Below are 17,675 nucleotides of genomic sequence, written 5' to 3'. Positions count from 1 at the left end.
CTGAAGCAAGCAATGTAGTATATTCGTTTACCGCGAATCTTTCTCCCCGCAGGGAATCACAACGCGGTCGTTACAACGACCGCGTTGTGATTCCGCATACCATTACTCCGCAAGTCGGAACAACGATTTGGGGATGGGGGGAGGGGGGGTGTTAAGGTGTTGGATTTAAAATCCAACACCTTCCCTATTGTCCGCACTGACTGGAGTTGGAATAGTAAATTATACTATTCCAACATCCAGCGCCCCCCCCTCCGCAAGTCGTTGTTCAGACTTGCGGAGTAATGGTATGGGGAATCACAACGCCGTCGTTGTAACGACCACGTTGTGATTCCCTGCGGGGAGAAATACAGCGGCATGGCATCACATATTCGTGAGGTATAGTATGTGCATGTATCTTCGTAGTAACTGTTCTATTTTACATACCTGTTCCTTAAGGTACTTTCATTTTTCTATTGCGCTAACTGGTCAGTGACGTTTTTGAGTCTTATTCACTGTGTCACACTGAATCTTGGTTTCTAACTCCTTCCACCACCTTGAGCATCCTTGGCTGCTCGCCCTTCCTATCCTAAGAGAGTCAAATGCTTAAAGGGAGCACCTTTACTCCCCATTTTCCAGTATACGGTTACGGTGGCTCTGGAACAACATTGGAAAACAAAACTACAGACTCGGGGTACTGCACAGTAACCTCTGACTATCCCAGGACCACAAGAAGAGGCCTCACACATGGGAATTAAAATACCTAAAGTGACAACGCTGAATGTCTTATTATGCGTGAAGGCATCCATGTAGCTCAAAATTCTTTCTTAGTGTTTCAAATATGTCTTTTGGGACAGGGCCTCATTAAGATTTTTGAGAATCTGAGGTTAACCTGTTTGGAACAGCCCCTATCTTGTCCACAGTCTTTCACTCTGCACCCTGCTGAACGAAGTTGTATTTTCTTGCCACCTTCACCAGTTTTAACACAGCTGTGACCAACCAATGTGGTACACTTCAACAGAGCCGTCCTGGCAGACTGATCATGACTGGTGTTACCAAGCGGAAAAGGTTATATATGATAGCAGGGGATGCAAGAAAAAATTGGGGAAAATATGGGCCCCCTGGGTGAAATATAGAAACATAGGCGAGGTATCTACGCTATGCGAGTCAGAGGGAGCAGGTGAGACTTGTGAATAAAGATGATCCAGGACCTAGCAGACTGTCTGTTTAGACCAATGCTAATGATGTGACAACCTGTCAGAGCTGGGATGAACTAACAATGTTGTGCTGGCATTAATATAACATTATGTGTAACTGTATACCTGAACAGTTAATTGTATGTGCTTGTAATTCAATGTATGTGATCTCAGGAGCCTGTCTAATATAAAAAACAAAACAAAAACAGAGCCAGCCTTACTTATTGTATGCTCGTAGACGCCAGTTCTCTGACTCCCAAATCTTCCTGGGAAGCAGGACTCCGAAGGTGCTAGAGCCTCCACGGCTGAGGGCATCAGGATCAATTATATAACTTCTCGATACTGGATTAAAGGGCGTAGGGTGAGTTCAGGTTCGATCTTGTGGCTATCTGTGCAGCCTCCCCTATGGTATACAGCTACTAATGAGCAGTCTCTGCTGGGCAAATAAGATACATCTATCCTTGCAGAAAGGCAGCATATCACAATGGGCCCTGGGAAAAATGTCTGAACCACCCACCTGCCAATGGCCATGGCATGGAGGGTAGGATTAAACCTAGACCCTAGGTAGGGCAGCGGGAGGAAAGGTGACCCAGATATGGAGGGCATTAGAAGCACCTCATCATCGTATCAGGCAAGAATGGACCACCAAAATTCTGAATAGTGACTCAGCATTGAGGATGTGTAATGAAAGGGAAAACAGGCCTCCAGTACACTTTTGGCTACCCACAAGTAGGTTAGAATGGCAGGGCCAGCCAGTGTCGGGAGACAAAGCAAATTAAAGCTTAGAATACACCACTATGATTTATGATATAAGCACTATGTCTGATTTGGAATGGGGCGTCTGATGGGTCCTTTACATTACCAGATAGAAGAAAGGAACCATCTGAGACATAACCAGGACTTGTATTGTCAACAGCTCTGTCAAGGATCCACATTCCCTTCACTAGCTGAGTGTCTTCCTTGTCAGTCAACAGCAGAAGGGAATGACAGTACTCTCAAGCAGAGTTAAGTGTATATGATGACAGTGATGAGCTGAGTAAGCCTGGAAGGTGAACTTCACTCCGTTCGCTGAGTTTTTCGCACTCTGCGGAGCTTGCAGAGTTCTGAAAAACATCGCTCTGCGGAGCTCGCATATTTTTTACTCACCCGCGCTCGCCAGGGACAAGTTGGCGAGAGCGGAAATTCCAACGTGAGACCACTTCCCAAAGAGATATCTTTCGTCGCTACCGCTCGCGTTGAGAATCCTTCTGTTCACGTCGAGGAAGCTCCTAATACGAGTATAACTTCCACGTGAGCGGCAGAAAGAAGCAGTGCCCTTCTGCACTGTGCAAGATGCCGTTTGCGCTGATTTTACAGTGCAGGGGGAACACCCTGCACTGAAAATGAGTGCAAGCGGCACAAGGTAAACCACTCCACCCTTGAATAACTTTGCGTAGCTTGGCAACGTTTTCTTGTCACTTCACTGAGTTCTGCATAGCAGCCGGTAGCAATATCTTCAGCTCAGCTTTATGTACATTTGTGTTTTTATAAATGCAAATCCATGTTCTCCCCATTGAAATTGCAAAGTAGTTCACACCAATGGACCTACATTCCATCCACAGCAAAGACGGGTCATCCCCAATGATGCCCCATCCCCAGTCAGCTATCATGTCAAGGTACAGTTTGATTATGTCAATGTATTCTCTGTTACTCTAGCTAACCAACAGTACCAAGGGGACCATTATTCCTAGAAAATCAATTGCCTGTGACTGTCGGAGGTACCAAATATCAGTGCTTTATCATCTACAACCCACATACCCACTGAGACAATTACCCTATCCAGCACCTAAACCTGGACCATGCTCCGGTGTGCCTGGGACATCGAGCTAGGCGTGTATATATTTCGTTCTGTGCCTATGTTTTTGTCTTCAGTATTAATTATTTTAGCTGAACTCTCTTCCCTGGTTGCATTGTATTATTATTGTTTGTTGTACTCCACGGTTTGCTTTATTTATTTCTTAGTTATGATCTACCACACTGCACTATTTAATATTTGGGTAAGGTTTATTGTGTGACTGGCATGTGTGATATAATTTCTTGCAATTATGCTCTATGAGCCAACACCCAGCATCACTTACCAACAGGCCTCAGGCCCATAGTGCTGTATATGCTGTGACATCATACATTGTAATCCAAACTTCACTTGATGGCTTTAGCATATGTCTGGTATTCATACTTGCCTAACTAAGGTCATACATCCCCTACGCCAGTCACCTTTAAAATGAAAGTCAGGAGAACTTCTACACTCAGGGTGCTACCAGGAGACACCACACAACTCTACACATTGAAAGAATGAATCGAAAACACTTATGCCTTGGTGCTAAATAATAGTGCCAGTGTGGATACGGACATCTCTCACTGCTTCTCTTATCTCTGGTGAGCACGCTAACCTTAGTGCGCCTCAAAAACCTGTCCCAAAAGGCAGTAATCGTGCAGTTCTCTGTAACCTGCTTATCACTTTCATCCTCCAAATAATCCAAGTCGCCAAACCACCATGTTGAAGCTTCATTCTTTGAAATATATTTTCTTTTAAGCTTTCCAAACATTTTCATTTGTTGCTACATGATTTATCGTCTATGGTGCAGTGCAGCCTGCTACACGTTGGCCTCCAAAAAGGCAAAAGAAAATGGGTTTTTGTTAATAAATTACATGCCAGATCACATACCTAAATCACATTAGTCCAGTACTTAAACCCCTGATGGCTCCCTATTCAACAAAGGATACAACTGAAAACTGGATTGCCTGCACGGTGACTCACAAATCAATCCCGCTGTTGCTTTCAAACACAGCCTGCTGCTTAAGCACTAAGAGCCGGCTCAAATGTTTGCCTCAAAGCATGTACCTGCAGGAGACAGAAACAAGCATTTGCAATGCAATAGGTCTCGCATTACCGAACGTTTAAGCTATTGGCTTTGCTAATAATAATGCACCGCCAATAGCTCAAACTTTCAGTAATGCGTGAGCTATTGCATTGCAAAGCAATCGTGGCACTCGCACTTTAGCTTTAACCGCATCGGTGCGGCGCATTTTCCCGCTGTGCGCTGAAGATTTGAAAATCCCGCGGTTCATGACGAGCTGAGCTCGTCATCAGCGTCGATGGGGTTAAACATTTTAAGCTAAAGTGCGGGTGCCGCAATTGTAAACAAATAGAAAAAAAATGGCAGCTGCACGTTTTTCTTTTCTATTTATTTACTTTTGCTACAGTGGCGGCACCTGTGCTTTAGCTTTAAATATCTTGAGCTAAAGTGTGGGTCATCCCCGCTTTAGCTTATGATGTTTAAAGCTAAAGCGGAGGTGCTGCCATTGTAGCAAAAATAAATAGACAGATAAAAAGGCATCCAGCAGCGTTTGGCACTGCAAATAACAAAAGAAAGATGCAGCCGCCATTATTCCAATCGAGGCGTACTGAGCTGTGTACATAAAAAAACATAAGGGTTGCAGGAGAGCGTGTTCATTTAAGAAAATAGTGCAGGGAGGCTGTAATTAAAAGGTAGGGGGTAACAACACATGTAACGGGGGTTTCCTCATGGGAGGTTACAAGAAAAGAAAATGCGGTACTAAGGAGGGACTACTAAGCATATTGACGAATGAAAAGCCACCATTTACAAACGGCAGTGACAGGAGCCAATTAAAAAGATGGGCAGAAAGTGGGCAGAGGTTCATGCCCAAATCCTGAATACAGCATGTCTCGAAGAGACAGAGAAAGTGCTGCCTAGGTGAGACCTAAAACTGCAGCATCCAATGGACATTCCTCTAGAAACCCTACCATCCAGTCTTCAACACGGCCAGCTTCATCCACTTCTGGAGATAGCTGAAGAACTATATTTTTGGTCTCCCTTCTGGCCATAGCCCCCATATGTTTCTGTACTATGTGCTGTGTTTTCTCTGATTTCAGAAATCTTTGACATCAATTCTTGGTCTCCTACTGGTTTCCGTGCCTTGGGATGGAACCTGCCAATTATGGTGGCAGTGGACAGCCCAGCTGTAGTAGGAGAGAATACTACAACACGCTGGCCCTGAGGGCTTGGGATTTTACAGGTGTAAAACGTCGACACAGAAAACATCATAGCAAGATTGGTCTTTAATCATGGACGTTTTTTTGGATCTCTATCCTACCTCAGTTTTGAAGGTCAGAATGGGCAATTACATGCCGGTTTTACCATGCATATGTTCTCGATTACTGACCTGTCCTCTCCAGACTAATTCCTAAAAGTAGTATGTGGAGTGATTTGTGTGAGGAAACACTGGGTTGATGCCCATGTTTCAAACAACTAGATATCCATATTATTGGCAGGCACTGTTTGTGTCAGTTTCCAGAGTTAACAGAGTACTCCTATTGAGCCTGTATGCCTTGGAAAGCAATGAAGCTCACTTCACTCCAAACACTTCCTTATCTGCCCAATCTGGATCAGAAAACCATAGGAACCGCTGAGTCCAGGCAAATCAAATAATCCAGCTATGGTAAAGCAAAAAGGCACATGGGAGCTATGAGCAATGACTGGAGCGGCAATAGAAAGTATGGAGGCCAGAGTAACATCAGAAGGGGTATACCACAATAAGAAAGAACAGAGTTTTATCACTATTGCACGTACTCCTTAATTTCACAAACCACTCAAAGAATATAATAATGTAATGGATAAACCCACTTTTCCAGAAAAGCAAAGACCTTAGGGGAACACTATTATTTATAATGGACAAGAAAGCCTCACCCACACTTCTGTGGAATGTTTCATTATAGGCCGACTCATCCCACCCTCATATGGTGATACTATCAGGGTGTTGGAAACCTTAGTGTGAGGGAGTTCAAGATAAATATTATTGGATAAATAAGGGATCCAGAGTACAGTTCAAATTATCTTTGTGTAAACACAAATTAATTCTCTTTATTCAAAGGTACACGATGTTGTAGTAAAAATCAGAAGGGTGATGAGAACAGAGACATTATATCTCAGCCATCCTGCCAACATATATCAGACCATAGAGTCTCTTCAGCCCCTGGAAAGCACATTAGGTATAACAAGGGACACGATTCTTGACAAATGTGTGACTACAGAAAGTGTTCCCCTCTGCAGAGGCCAGGTGGTCTGATCAAACCTAAGACATGGATATAAAACAGACTATGGGGTCTAAGGTAAGACTTATTCTCACCTTTGCATGAGCATACACATTTTATTCACAGTAGTGATCCTATCTGCCCTGCTGAATGCCCAAGACTCTTTACAGGTCGTTTTATGGGCTGAAACATGTTGCTACCTGATAGGATGAATGAGATATAATCTCTTAATTTGCATCCCCCTTATGTTTTTTAATGTTGCCCTTGGTACCTTTGCCAAAAACGTGTGAATGAAGTTTTCACGACTATAGTGACTAATAGCGTTCCTAGGTTGTTTATCCATTAAATTACAGCATTTTTTGTGTGCTTAATATTAATGGGGTCATGGGAGCCATATTGTTCAGAGTACTGGCAAAAGTGGGTATGGGAACCAGAGTCCAGCCAGTGTAACAACCCACAGAGAACATAAATTGCAGCCACTATACAGACAGATAGTGTCGTGGGGACAATAGAGTACCACGATTAAACAGCCAGAAAGTGCACTTAAGTCTACAAACACAGAGAAGGGACCATTAGGACCATAAAAGCCAAAGAAACAAATCAATTGTTCACCGGATGTTGTTTGCACGACAGGCATGTTTTTCCCCAGAGTCCTTGAACAACCTTAACTTGCCTTGAGCCAGATTCACTTGTACTCACACTTACCTTGAGCACGCACTCACCTTGCCCGCAGAATTTGGATGCGCTTCTCGCTCCATCAGGATTTCAGCCACATTTAACTTTCCATACTTTGCAGCAACATGGAGAGGGGTAAATCCTTTCTGAGGAGAAACAGAGCAAATCAGGGTCCACAACTTTGCTGAGATAAGTAATGATATACTGATGTATAGACCAAAGGAGAAAAAGGCCCAGATGTTCATTATGGAGTAGGAAGAGGAGCAGACAGACGTAGGGATAAGTTTATTATGAAAGTGAAAAGAGGCACAGAGGAAAATTGAGGTAAGGGAGCCAGGCAGGAAGGATTAAAAGAATCATACAGGAAGTAGTAAGTCACCTGAGCTTGACAGGAAGCAAAGACAGCCTCAGGGAGAGGTCATACCAAGAAGCAAGGATAGGTCCAGGAAGAAATAAGGTGAGGACCAGGAATAGACTCGGGGGGGGGCAAAAAGAAAGGAGAGAACATGTTAGGAAATAAGGTTAGGGCCAGTGAGAGACCCAGGTTGAAAGTGGGGAGAGATCCAGGTAGCAAGTAAGGTGAGTCCCAGGACAAACAAAATTAAAGTGAGATCCTTGCATGAAGTTTAATAACGTTTGGGAAATTCACAAAGGCAGAAAGCCGGGAGAGACCTATGCAGGAAGTAAGGATTGTTTTAGGCATATGTATGAATTAAAGCGAGCATCAGGCAGAAGAGAGATGCCTTGTGAGAGGGCCAGGTATGAAGGGCAACAGAGACCCATGCTGAAAGCAAAGACAGACTTGTAGAGAGGCTTAGGAGAGGTCCACACAACCACAAGGACCAGAGTGAATAGCCACAGATGGATTGGGAGCTAAAAGCTGCCCTAAAAAATATTTTAGTATTTGCCCTACATTGCAGCAAACAAGCAGACGCAGGACCTGATTCAGAGTTTGCTGGATAGGGCATTCTGTCATAAGCATGACAGAGTAACCTATCTCCTATCCACCAAACACATGGTCGCCTGCTCTATTATGAGCCGGGTGGACCATAACTTTTCTGATGGAAGTGCCCCCGGTGGCTCCACTGTCAGAAAATGTACTCCAGTGGCCCACTAGGTTGAGGCCATGAGAATACAGACACCAGATTGCCTGCCCTATTTGGAGCGGACAGTCTGATGCACCTTTTACTCTCCATCATCGTCAAAACGAAAAGAATGTTGTGCAAGGTCGCCTAAAAGAAGGTGACGGTGCACCAAACTTTTATTACCTTCATAGGAGCTGTCTTGGCAGCGGCTTTCGTGATGGAACAGATATAACCGCAGGCTAATGGTGAAATCTTAATTTGGCAGGCGACAGTCCAGTTGGGTTGGCAGAGGGGATGACTCCTACCACTGTGATGCATGGAATGCCTCTCACATTGGTCTAGTTCAGGCCCTTTACGCAAGCCCAACCCTACCCACAAGGGTATGTGCAGTTTTTATCTTATTATTTTCTTTTTTTATACAGTCTGAACAATTAAGTGCACACTTCTCCAAGTATATGGGCTAGAAAGTCAAAGGCAGATATAAAAAGAAACTCATGGAATATGAGCATACTTTGGGTCTAACAAAGCACCCAGGACTGTTATTCCAACGCAGTAGAAGAAGACTGTGTGTGCCACATCTCTAGGGCTGCTTACAAGGGTAGATTGACTAAGGATCCTTGAGCCCTTCCAGTCCTAAAAGTATCCAATGTTCTGTTACCTACAGAGAATTTCCTATGTCTCCTACGGACATTTCAGCCATAGCAGATGCTCAGGTATAAATATGGAGCCAACGAGGCAGAGTGTATGCAGGACTCTGGCAGCAAGTCAGACGAGTCTTGGGTAAGGTCAGAAGAAATAGCTACTTACGTTCAGAAACAATATTTCATGTGGAGACCATATCTTCCAACAGATGTCTCACCTTATTAATACCTTCCTGGTACCATACTGGATCGATATATTTTTTCCCCAGCAGCAGCTCTACAGTACTGCCAACTGGCGATGTACCACTTGGCCGCAACTCTGCCCACCCTAAAGGTGATAACATTAGGCAATAAAATATGCCAATGTGCTTCTGTCAGTTCCTTGGCACTTTTTCCATGCCCGATAGAGGCATGCGGAGAGGAACTGAGAGGGATTAAAGACAGCGAATAGGCAGAATACTATATGTTTGCCTATTTTGGGATCCTATTAATTATGGCACTAACTCAACAGTGGAGAAAGGAGAGCACTGAAGAATCTGCCTGAAGAAATAGCGCCTGATTCACAAACTGCATTTTGCAGTACTTTAATAGTACTACAGTAGTACTACAAAATGTAATTCACAAACCTATGTGCAGAGACCTCCACCTCCCCTATCTTTTCTATGCGGAGAGCTCCACAAAAGTACGATAACGTTTCAGGCGTAAGTGTGGGAGGGACAAAGGGAGAGTGACTGGAAAATGGCGGATACCTACTCCTAAATGGAAAGGGATTATGGAGCAAAAATGAGCGGTTTAGATATTGACAGGCTCCTACAAACACCCATCCACAAAACAGTAAGATCATTGTTATTCATTAACTACACTTCTAAAGTTGCTACAGTCAAAAAGGTCCAACAACAGTTGTAAGTGTACTAGAGTCCAGTCTTGAAATAAGGTAAGCACCACACATGCCCACTCACAGGTACTGCAGGACACTACCACAAAATAATGGAGACAGGTACTTAATATAACACCTTATAGGAAATAATGATAAATAATTTTAAAAAATCCACTTTTAAATTAAATATATATTATTGTTTTCAGTGTGATGAAGTTAGCTTAAATTAAAAAATATATATTTTAGGATTTTAAAATTATTATGTAAGTTTTAAAAAAAATCAATTAAATGTTTACCAAAATGTTTTAAATTATTCACAATAAATACAAAAAACACACAGCTTTAAATTAAGTTGACAAAATAATAATTAAATAATAAAATGTTTGAGGCTCATGTTTAAATTTTTGATTGAAAAATCTATAAATTAAATTAATATATTTTCACTATTTATTAATTCAACATTTAATTTGATAAGTTAGAGTGCTGCACCTTTTTATTTTATTTGCTCTAGGTTACTATTCTTTTAAATTAATTTACATTTGTATTTTACTGTAAAATATTTTATAATTTTGAGAATTAATAAACATTATTGTTTTTCATTATATTTGATCATAGGGAGATATCTGACTATGATTAAAAAGTCATGAGTAGTAATTTAACACCCGTAAATTCAATCTTAGTTGTCTCCACCACCTGAACTAAGTGTTCAAGACTTGTAAGTTTGCACTTAGGGGTAAATCCAGACTCGGAAATAGTGAATAGCAAAAAGATGTATATTTACACTTAGGTTCAGAAATAGATTACACGTGAGTAAATTTACATGAGTAAATTTACCTTTGTGAATTGGGCCCATAGACTCCACAAGAAGTATTGTTAACAAATGATGCTTCTTCCTGCTGATTCCTCAGCTTATGAATGAGTCCTAAACCAAAACCCCCTAGGAGGTGGAATGGAGTAGTACCAATCACCCAAGTAAGTCATGCAACACAATCTTGTCAAAGTATGTCACTATGTGCTTGAGATATGGGGTAACAATTTTTAGTTAAAGTATGTAAATGCGACAAGGTGACTGCCTGGCAGATGCCAATCACCAGAACCCTTTTGATGAAATCAGGAGGAACCTTCTTCTTGTTTATGGCATAGCAGATCTTAATGTAAAGGGTAATCTAATTCAAAATGGTGAGCCTTGACACTGCTTTACACTTCTTGACTCCAGTGAGATTTACAAAGAGATACTCATACATTCTGCCCTATTGTGTGGTCATTGATAAAGTAAGACACTGCATCTCTGATGTCCAGACTCTATAGCTTCTTCTTCTCGCTGCTAGGAAGAGGGACGAATGAGACAGTTTATCAGTGTTAAATTCTCTGAGTGGTAGGTGGACCTGGAGGACATGAATTGCCCTGAATCTACTGACAGAATTTATTGTCAATAAGAAAGCAGTTTGCATTGTCAGAAGATAAACTGCGCAACTGTACATCAGCTCGACTGGGGATGCCATGAGGAACATCAACATAAGATTTATATCCCACTGAAGACCAATAAACAGGGTTGGAGAAAATTAGTGGTGATATAAACAAAGAAATTTTGCTAGGGAGACACATGAAGTAGATAGGGCAGCTAAACTACTTTTTACCAAAGCTACTACCAGTGCATGCTCAGCAATGGTGGGCAGAAGACAGTGTGAAGTGTTGCACATCAGAAGGCGGGCTTGGATTTTGTGGTGGGTTTCCTGGCTTCCAACATAGCATCTGCAACCTCAGTTGGTAAGTTGGCAATTTCAATCTCCGTGAGTTCAAATGCAGCATTTGTGGATTGGGATGAAGGATCTGGCTATCCTGATGTGAGAGCAGGTCCTCTCGATGCAGAAGGAGGAACGGGCCAATTGCTGAGCTTCAACAGCTTGGTGTACTACATCCTCCTCACCAAGTATGGGGTGATCAGGATCAGCTGTGCTCAGCCTTTCCCTGCACCTTTTGCGGAACTCTCAACAGAGGTGGTATTGAGGGGAATGCAAAAAGCAGGCCCCATAACAAACTGAACCTGAAGGCACCTGCCAGGGAAGATGGAAGTGAATAGCACAGAATCGAGCCTATGGTGAATAGATACTCCTTTGGAAATCCCTATTTGGACAACATCATTTCTGTCACTTAATCATGAAGTTTCAACTCATGTTTCTTCGAGGAGAAGCAACTCAGAGCATCTCCCTACAAGTTAAGAGTAGCTAGCAAGCTGTGTAGCTACTGGGAAAATGATTGTTGCTGGGACCATCACCACTTCCATAGCCATCCCAAGTATCATGCAACAATGTCTCAATGGGAGGCAATAGGAGGATATGATTTCAAGGGTAAATTAGTTACATTTTTGTAATTATTTATCCCTTTGATATCATCTTCTCCTATTGACTCCCATTGAAACGTTGCTTCATTATATTTTAAAAAGTCTCAACTAGGGCTAGGGATCTCTCTCCTGTGGTTTATAATAGTATAACCCTCATCCCTAAGCAGGATCCATGACTCCACACCACCCTACCTATTAATGCAATGGATGGTGGTAGTGTTGTCGGTAAACAACCTTTACAACGAACTTTTACCACGCAGTGCCTTTACAACTCAACTTTTACAATGCAAACTATTACAACGCATTGCGCTGGGGGGCGCTCTAGGATAGGGAATAGGTTTAATGTACTATCCAACACCTTCCCTACTATCCACGGGGACTGGAGTTGGAATAGTAAATTAAACAATTCACTATCCAGCGCCTAAAAGCACTATGCGTTGTAATGGTATGCGTTGTAAAAACCGCGTTGTAAAAACATGCGATGTAAAAGCATGCATTGTAATGTCATACATCCAGTGTTGTCTGACAGAACTTGATTTTCGTTCTGAGATGGAAAGGGGAAAAGCCATCATGGCAAGATGGACTGGCCACAGCTCCAACACAACTATGTGCAGGAACTTCTCCAAAATAGATCACAGGCCCTGCAGCTTTGGCGTCACTGGGATGAGTGCCTCAGCCCACTGAGGAGGTGTTCCTAACCACTGTAGCCTCCATCTTGGAGGACTCAAGGGATGACTCACCAACAGATTGGAGGGACACCCACCAGTACAGATATGGGAGGGAAGAAAGGTAGCTCTGCATCCAAGCCAAAACACTCCTCTGAAGTTGAAGCCATTGTTTCCTCAAGCACCACTAATGAGCTGTCATCTACTATTTGGTATGTAACCAACAGGATACATGAGGCCTTCAGTCCTAGTAGGTATAGGTCTTGCAGAACTAGGATTGGTGTGCGATAGTGCTGTGACCTGATGGTGAATCTCAGGTAGCACCTCTGAACCATAAGGATTGGCAGATGAAAAGAGGCATCTTGGAGGTCCAGGAAACACCAGCCAATCCCCTGCATTGAGTGCCAACAGAACCTGGCTTAGGAACAATATTTTGAACTTGTCCTGCTGGTTGAATAGATACAAGAGGTTACCGTTAAGGATGGGTCTCAAGCTTCCACCCTTTTTTCTAGACCAAGCTTCCACCCTTTTTTCTAGACCAATAAGTAAAATTGGAGACCAAAAAGTAAATTCCTATGGCCCTTTCCTCCAAGGGCAACAACATTTTGGCCCATGTGTTCACGAGGGCAAGAAGCTCTGCCTCCAAGATCGAGGTGTGAAGCTGGTTTAAGGAGGGCAGTCTGAAATGGAAGACAGTATTAGGTGAATAACACCACAATATGTTGTGATTACCTCCCAGTGGGTGCAGAAATGGGAGAGCTCCCCCTATCAGAAGCTAGTTGTGTAGAAGGGGGAGTTAAAAACGTTTTGAGGCTGCAGAGCCAGTAGATGTTGTGGACTGGAGATGCTGCTGTTGTTGTTGGTGATGACAACATCTAGATCCTCCTCTGCCCTGGAAGGAGTGATATATTTGTTGGGGCATTTAAGTCAGTTGCTAAGGTTAGCACTATTGGGACGGTTGTTTCCTGGACTAGCCTAGAAAATGTCTATACTACTCATGTTATTGCTTCATTTGGAGAGGTCATGCACAGCAAGCATGCCAAGGCTCTGCTACTTTTAAAGCCCTCTAGGGAGCCTTTTTCTTTTTATCCGAACAGCTACTCACGACTCAAAGGCATGTCTATGAGGAATTCTTAGATATCTCCTAAGAACCCAGTGGAATGCATTTAAGTGTGGAGGAGTAAGGTAACAGCAGTACCCAAGGATTGAGTCATGGTCTCTGCAGAATTCAGACTGCATTTCAGGATTTTTTAGTAACCATCCAAACCATGGGGAAATGTGGGTGGCAGAAATTTTGCGGATCCCCCACAGATTCTGGAACTTTCCCCCAAAAAATGTGAGCAAAATATGTGAATTTAGCCAAAGTTGCTGTTTACTCAAACAGCAAGCCTAAGATCGTGGTTATCTTCTGGAACCTTGGCGAATTGGGACCTCAGATCTAAAATGGAGTCTGAGATCTGGAGTGATTACACTAGATTTTGTGTACTTACAGACTCTGACTTCCCCTAACATATGCATTTGTAAAGCGCATGTATTACCTAAAGGTATCAAGGCGCTGAATGACAGATGTTTATTGTTACCCAACTCAATGGTACTCTTTTTATCGACCTCAGAAGGATGAACAGCTGAGTGGACCCGCCGAGATTTCAACCTGTGACAATGAGGTCGAACACAGGCCCCTACAGCGGACGCATTAGCCCACTAAGCCACTAGACCCGGCCCTAGCAATATATTGTGCTTTTTCATTGACAAGCCTCTCAACATTGTACCCCCTCCAGTCCTCGGCGCGTGCTCTGTGGTTCCAATACGCCGAGATAAGTCAAGCTTCGGTGCTAGGTAGTGGATTATCACCTCTATCTCGCTTCATGCACTTTGGACAGATTAGCTTGCTGTAAGGGTGCATGAATAACGAGCAATCAAATACATGCGTCTTTATAGTATCGTTGACCGCTCTCATGACCTTCACCCAGTTTGCAATATTTTCAAATATATATCTATACATTCATAGTCAGGGCACGAAAAAAACATTTTAATGAGAGAGGAATTCAAATGTTCTTTTTAGGAAGTAAAAATATAATTCACATTCTCCCGAGGAGTTATTTAGCGAGCAAAATATATACTTACATTTGAAACTATGGGTAAATCTGGGGGAAATTCAGACTTAGATTGTCTACAGATATTATGTTGAAAATATACCTTTATCATGCTTTTAACGAAGAGTAGATCTTCAAATGAGGCAGCAACCATAGTGCTTTTATGGCAAGGCACAGAGGCTACCATTACTAAGCATTTCCGTTATTGCCCCACTCACACCAGCAATAGACTAAAGGAAAGTCAAACATCTCAGCATTCTCATAATACTTTGAAAAGCTCAGAACCTGCAGCCATCTTACTTCTCTTGAGTCCGTTCACAAGCAAGACTGCAAGACTGTGTTTTGCTCTCTTGAGATATTGAGCTTTGATTAAAGACGTATTTTTGTGTTGCAGGTCTACCTCAGATGATGCAGCAACAATAGCAGGTCTTGGGGCTGCTACTTGAGAAGAGCACCCATTTTAGCAAATAAAATGAGCAGTCGAAAGAGAAGCGGGGCCAGGCTCCTGTTTGCTGTGAGAGGCGCTTGTAATCATCAGCCAAGCCACTGGAGAGCACTGTTGTTCCGTCAGAGGAGTGAAACAGCGCAATAATGTTTTTGAAAGACAAATGTATTGTGCTGGGCCAGGCGGCGGATCCAGAGCTCACACACACGAGGAGGATGCTAGCCTCATTGTTTGTATCCCAGAAACTCGCGGCCACAACGGGTCAGGGTGGGCACCCAGTAAGGGGACCTCTGCTCAGCTCATGGCCACTCAAAATCTGCGATGTTAAAATCTTAGGGGGCGTCGCGATATATTGTAGGGAAGATCCCATCATTTTGGGTAACTTCTAAGAACTGTTCCCTTCAGACTCATCACTGCCAACCTCGTGCAGTAGAGTTCCCTAGGGTGTACCTGCTCGGCGAAATAACCTTAGCATGGCAATGAGGGCATGGCGACCTGCGTCTTGGAGACAGGCCTCATCTACTAACCACGTGACAGAGAGTGGGCCCTGAACTAATAGTGAGAACGAACATCTCAGGGAGCTGAAATTGGTTTGCTAGGATGTTTGTCGTATAGCAAAATTATCACATGGCAGGAATATTTGTTTCCTTTTGGTATTCATTGGCAGGATTTTGTTTCGATTGGCTCGCTCCAGGAAATCACCCAGATTCTGGCCAATAGAAGAAAGTTGACCTTAGTGCATGTGACTAAGTATATGGGAGTGAATGCTGGCTGGTGTACTTGATGGACTTGTTGGAGATAGAGTGAGGGAGGACATGCAAGATATGAGGCTGAAGGGTCTATGTGAGAGGAGGCTCTGTGGGGCATGAGAGGGGGACTGTGAGGCAGGAAGCAGAGAAATCTCTGGACCCTGCCAGAGGAGGAAAGTGGCAGCGCAAGCAACAAAAGAGAAGAAATATCCAACTTTCATGACAATGTGAGACCCTGCTGGTATTAGAGATAAGATCAAGCTGACGAAACAAAGAAAGAAAGTCAAAGGGACGTGAATCTGCATGAGGTGTTGTTCTTCTGTGACCACCAACATCCCTACTAGTCACAGCTGGGTAAGGCAAGAGATTCGAGATTGGTGGAAAAAAATAGGTCTTCTTTTGTGGGAGAGAGACCAATTGACAGTGTGTGTGAGTGATACACAGAGACACCATGAAAAACGCCATGAAGAGAAGAAAATAGAGGATCTGATGCAGGAAACAGACCATGTTTGGAGCAACGTTACTTTTCCAACAAGCATCTGAACCCTCAAACATTGCTTTTAATCTCACGGTGGAGTAGTACTATCTTGTCTTAAGCGTATAAGCATTTTCTCTATGTTATGTCCATATGGAGGACTTAGCAGCTCTAGGCCAAATTGCCTGCCATGATTCATCAGGGATTTCCATCTCTAAATCTCTCTCAATTTTGTATAAATTTGTGTTTGGCTGGTGGTCTAAGTTAAGAAATATATCAGTAAAGCTGTGAGATGATATTGTCTTATTCTATTAATGAACAGGGATTCCAGGTGTGTTTTCCATTGCTTGCAAGGTCTTTTATATCCCATTAGCTTAGTCAATGTAGCCCTTGAGATGGTATTCACCAACCCTAAGTCAGGGCACACTCAGCTCTGACTGACTCTCACAGCGAAAAAGCCCCATTCTCAAAGAAATCACGCAAATGTGGTGGGTGAGCCTGATTCCAACCCCAGAAACCCGCTCTGTCATCTGGCAAAAAATCAGGGTGATGTGTTAAAGGTGTCATTGGGCAGGGATGGGAGGTGTCACCTGATGCAATGGTCTAGGAGAATCATTGCGGCCCATTGTGATGTAGGGATCTAGACCCATGCCAAGGAGGAGACCAAGTATGCTGCGGTGGGTGGTTTAAAAAAATTCTTGCTCTGCTTGGATACATTGCTTGTTTTGTTGTTCGGTACACTTTTTATTAGGGGCTCTACACCATGCAGTTCCCCGACAGCCCACTGCCCTATCAATGACAGAGTTACCCGCCTGGCAGAATCAAGCTTCTCCCTGATATCACTTGGCTTTCACTTGTCCCCAACCACATCTTCCTCAACAGTACTTGCGCCCCCACTATATGTCATTCCCTGAAAGATCTCAGCTCCTCCTTGATCTCCCTGACAGCCCCAAACACTTGAGGACCTCCTCTCTGAAAGCCCTCTACCCTCCCTCCTCCCATACATCCCGCTCCACAAGAACCCACACCTTCCTCCAGCGGTGGGCAGTCAAAATATCGAAAATAAAATATCGACCTACAGTAATATTGACGTGACAATATCGAAGGGACATAATATCGATGTTAAGAATATCGATGGACACAATATCGACCCTAAGGTAAGTAATATTGATTTTTTTTATATCGATGTAAGTAATATCGAAGTTAGTAATATCAATATTAAATATATCGATGTTACTAATATTGATGTTACTAATATCGATATTTATAATATTGTAATGTATTTTATTATGTATTTAATGTGTATGTGGTATATGTGTTTTGTTAAGTGTTCTACTTGTTTTAAAATATATGTTTACAATTGTT

The 17,675-nt window shown here is 43.0% G+C and overlaps 1 protein-coding gene across 3 annotated transcripts in view; it reads right to left on the bottom strand.

The window, feature by feature from the left end:
* ANK1 (ankyrin 1) overlaps nucleotides 1-17,675 on the bottom strand; it is a 1,318,767-nt gene that overhangs the window by 642,679 nt on the left and 658,413 nt on the right. For all 3 annotated transcript variants that reach the window (XM_078666235.1, XM_078666236.1, XM_078666234.1), the window contains one exon: nucleotides 6,987-7,085. In XM_078666235.1, the coding sequence (XP_078522361.1) occupies nucleotides 6,987-7,085 (99 nt within the window). The remainder of the gene's footprint in view (nucleotides 1-6,986; nucleotides 7,086-17,675) is intronic.

Source organism: Lissotriton helveticus, chromosome 11 (genome assembly GCF_964261635.1).
Source record: "Lissotriton helveticus chromosome 11, aLisHel1.1, whole genome shotgun sequence".
Lineage (NCBI taxonomy): Eukaryota > Metazoa > Chordata > Amphibia > Caudata > Salamandridae > Lissotriton > Lissotriton helveticus.
The sequence above is the reverse complement of the archived record's forward strand: the minus strand, read 5'-3'. Positions and strand labels throughout refer to the sequence as shown.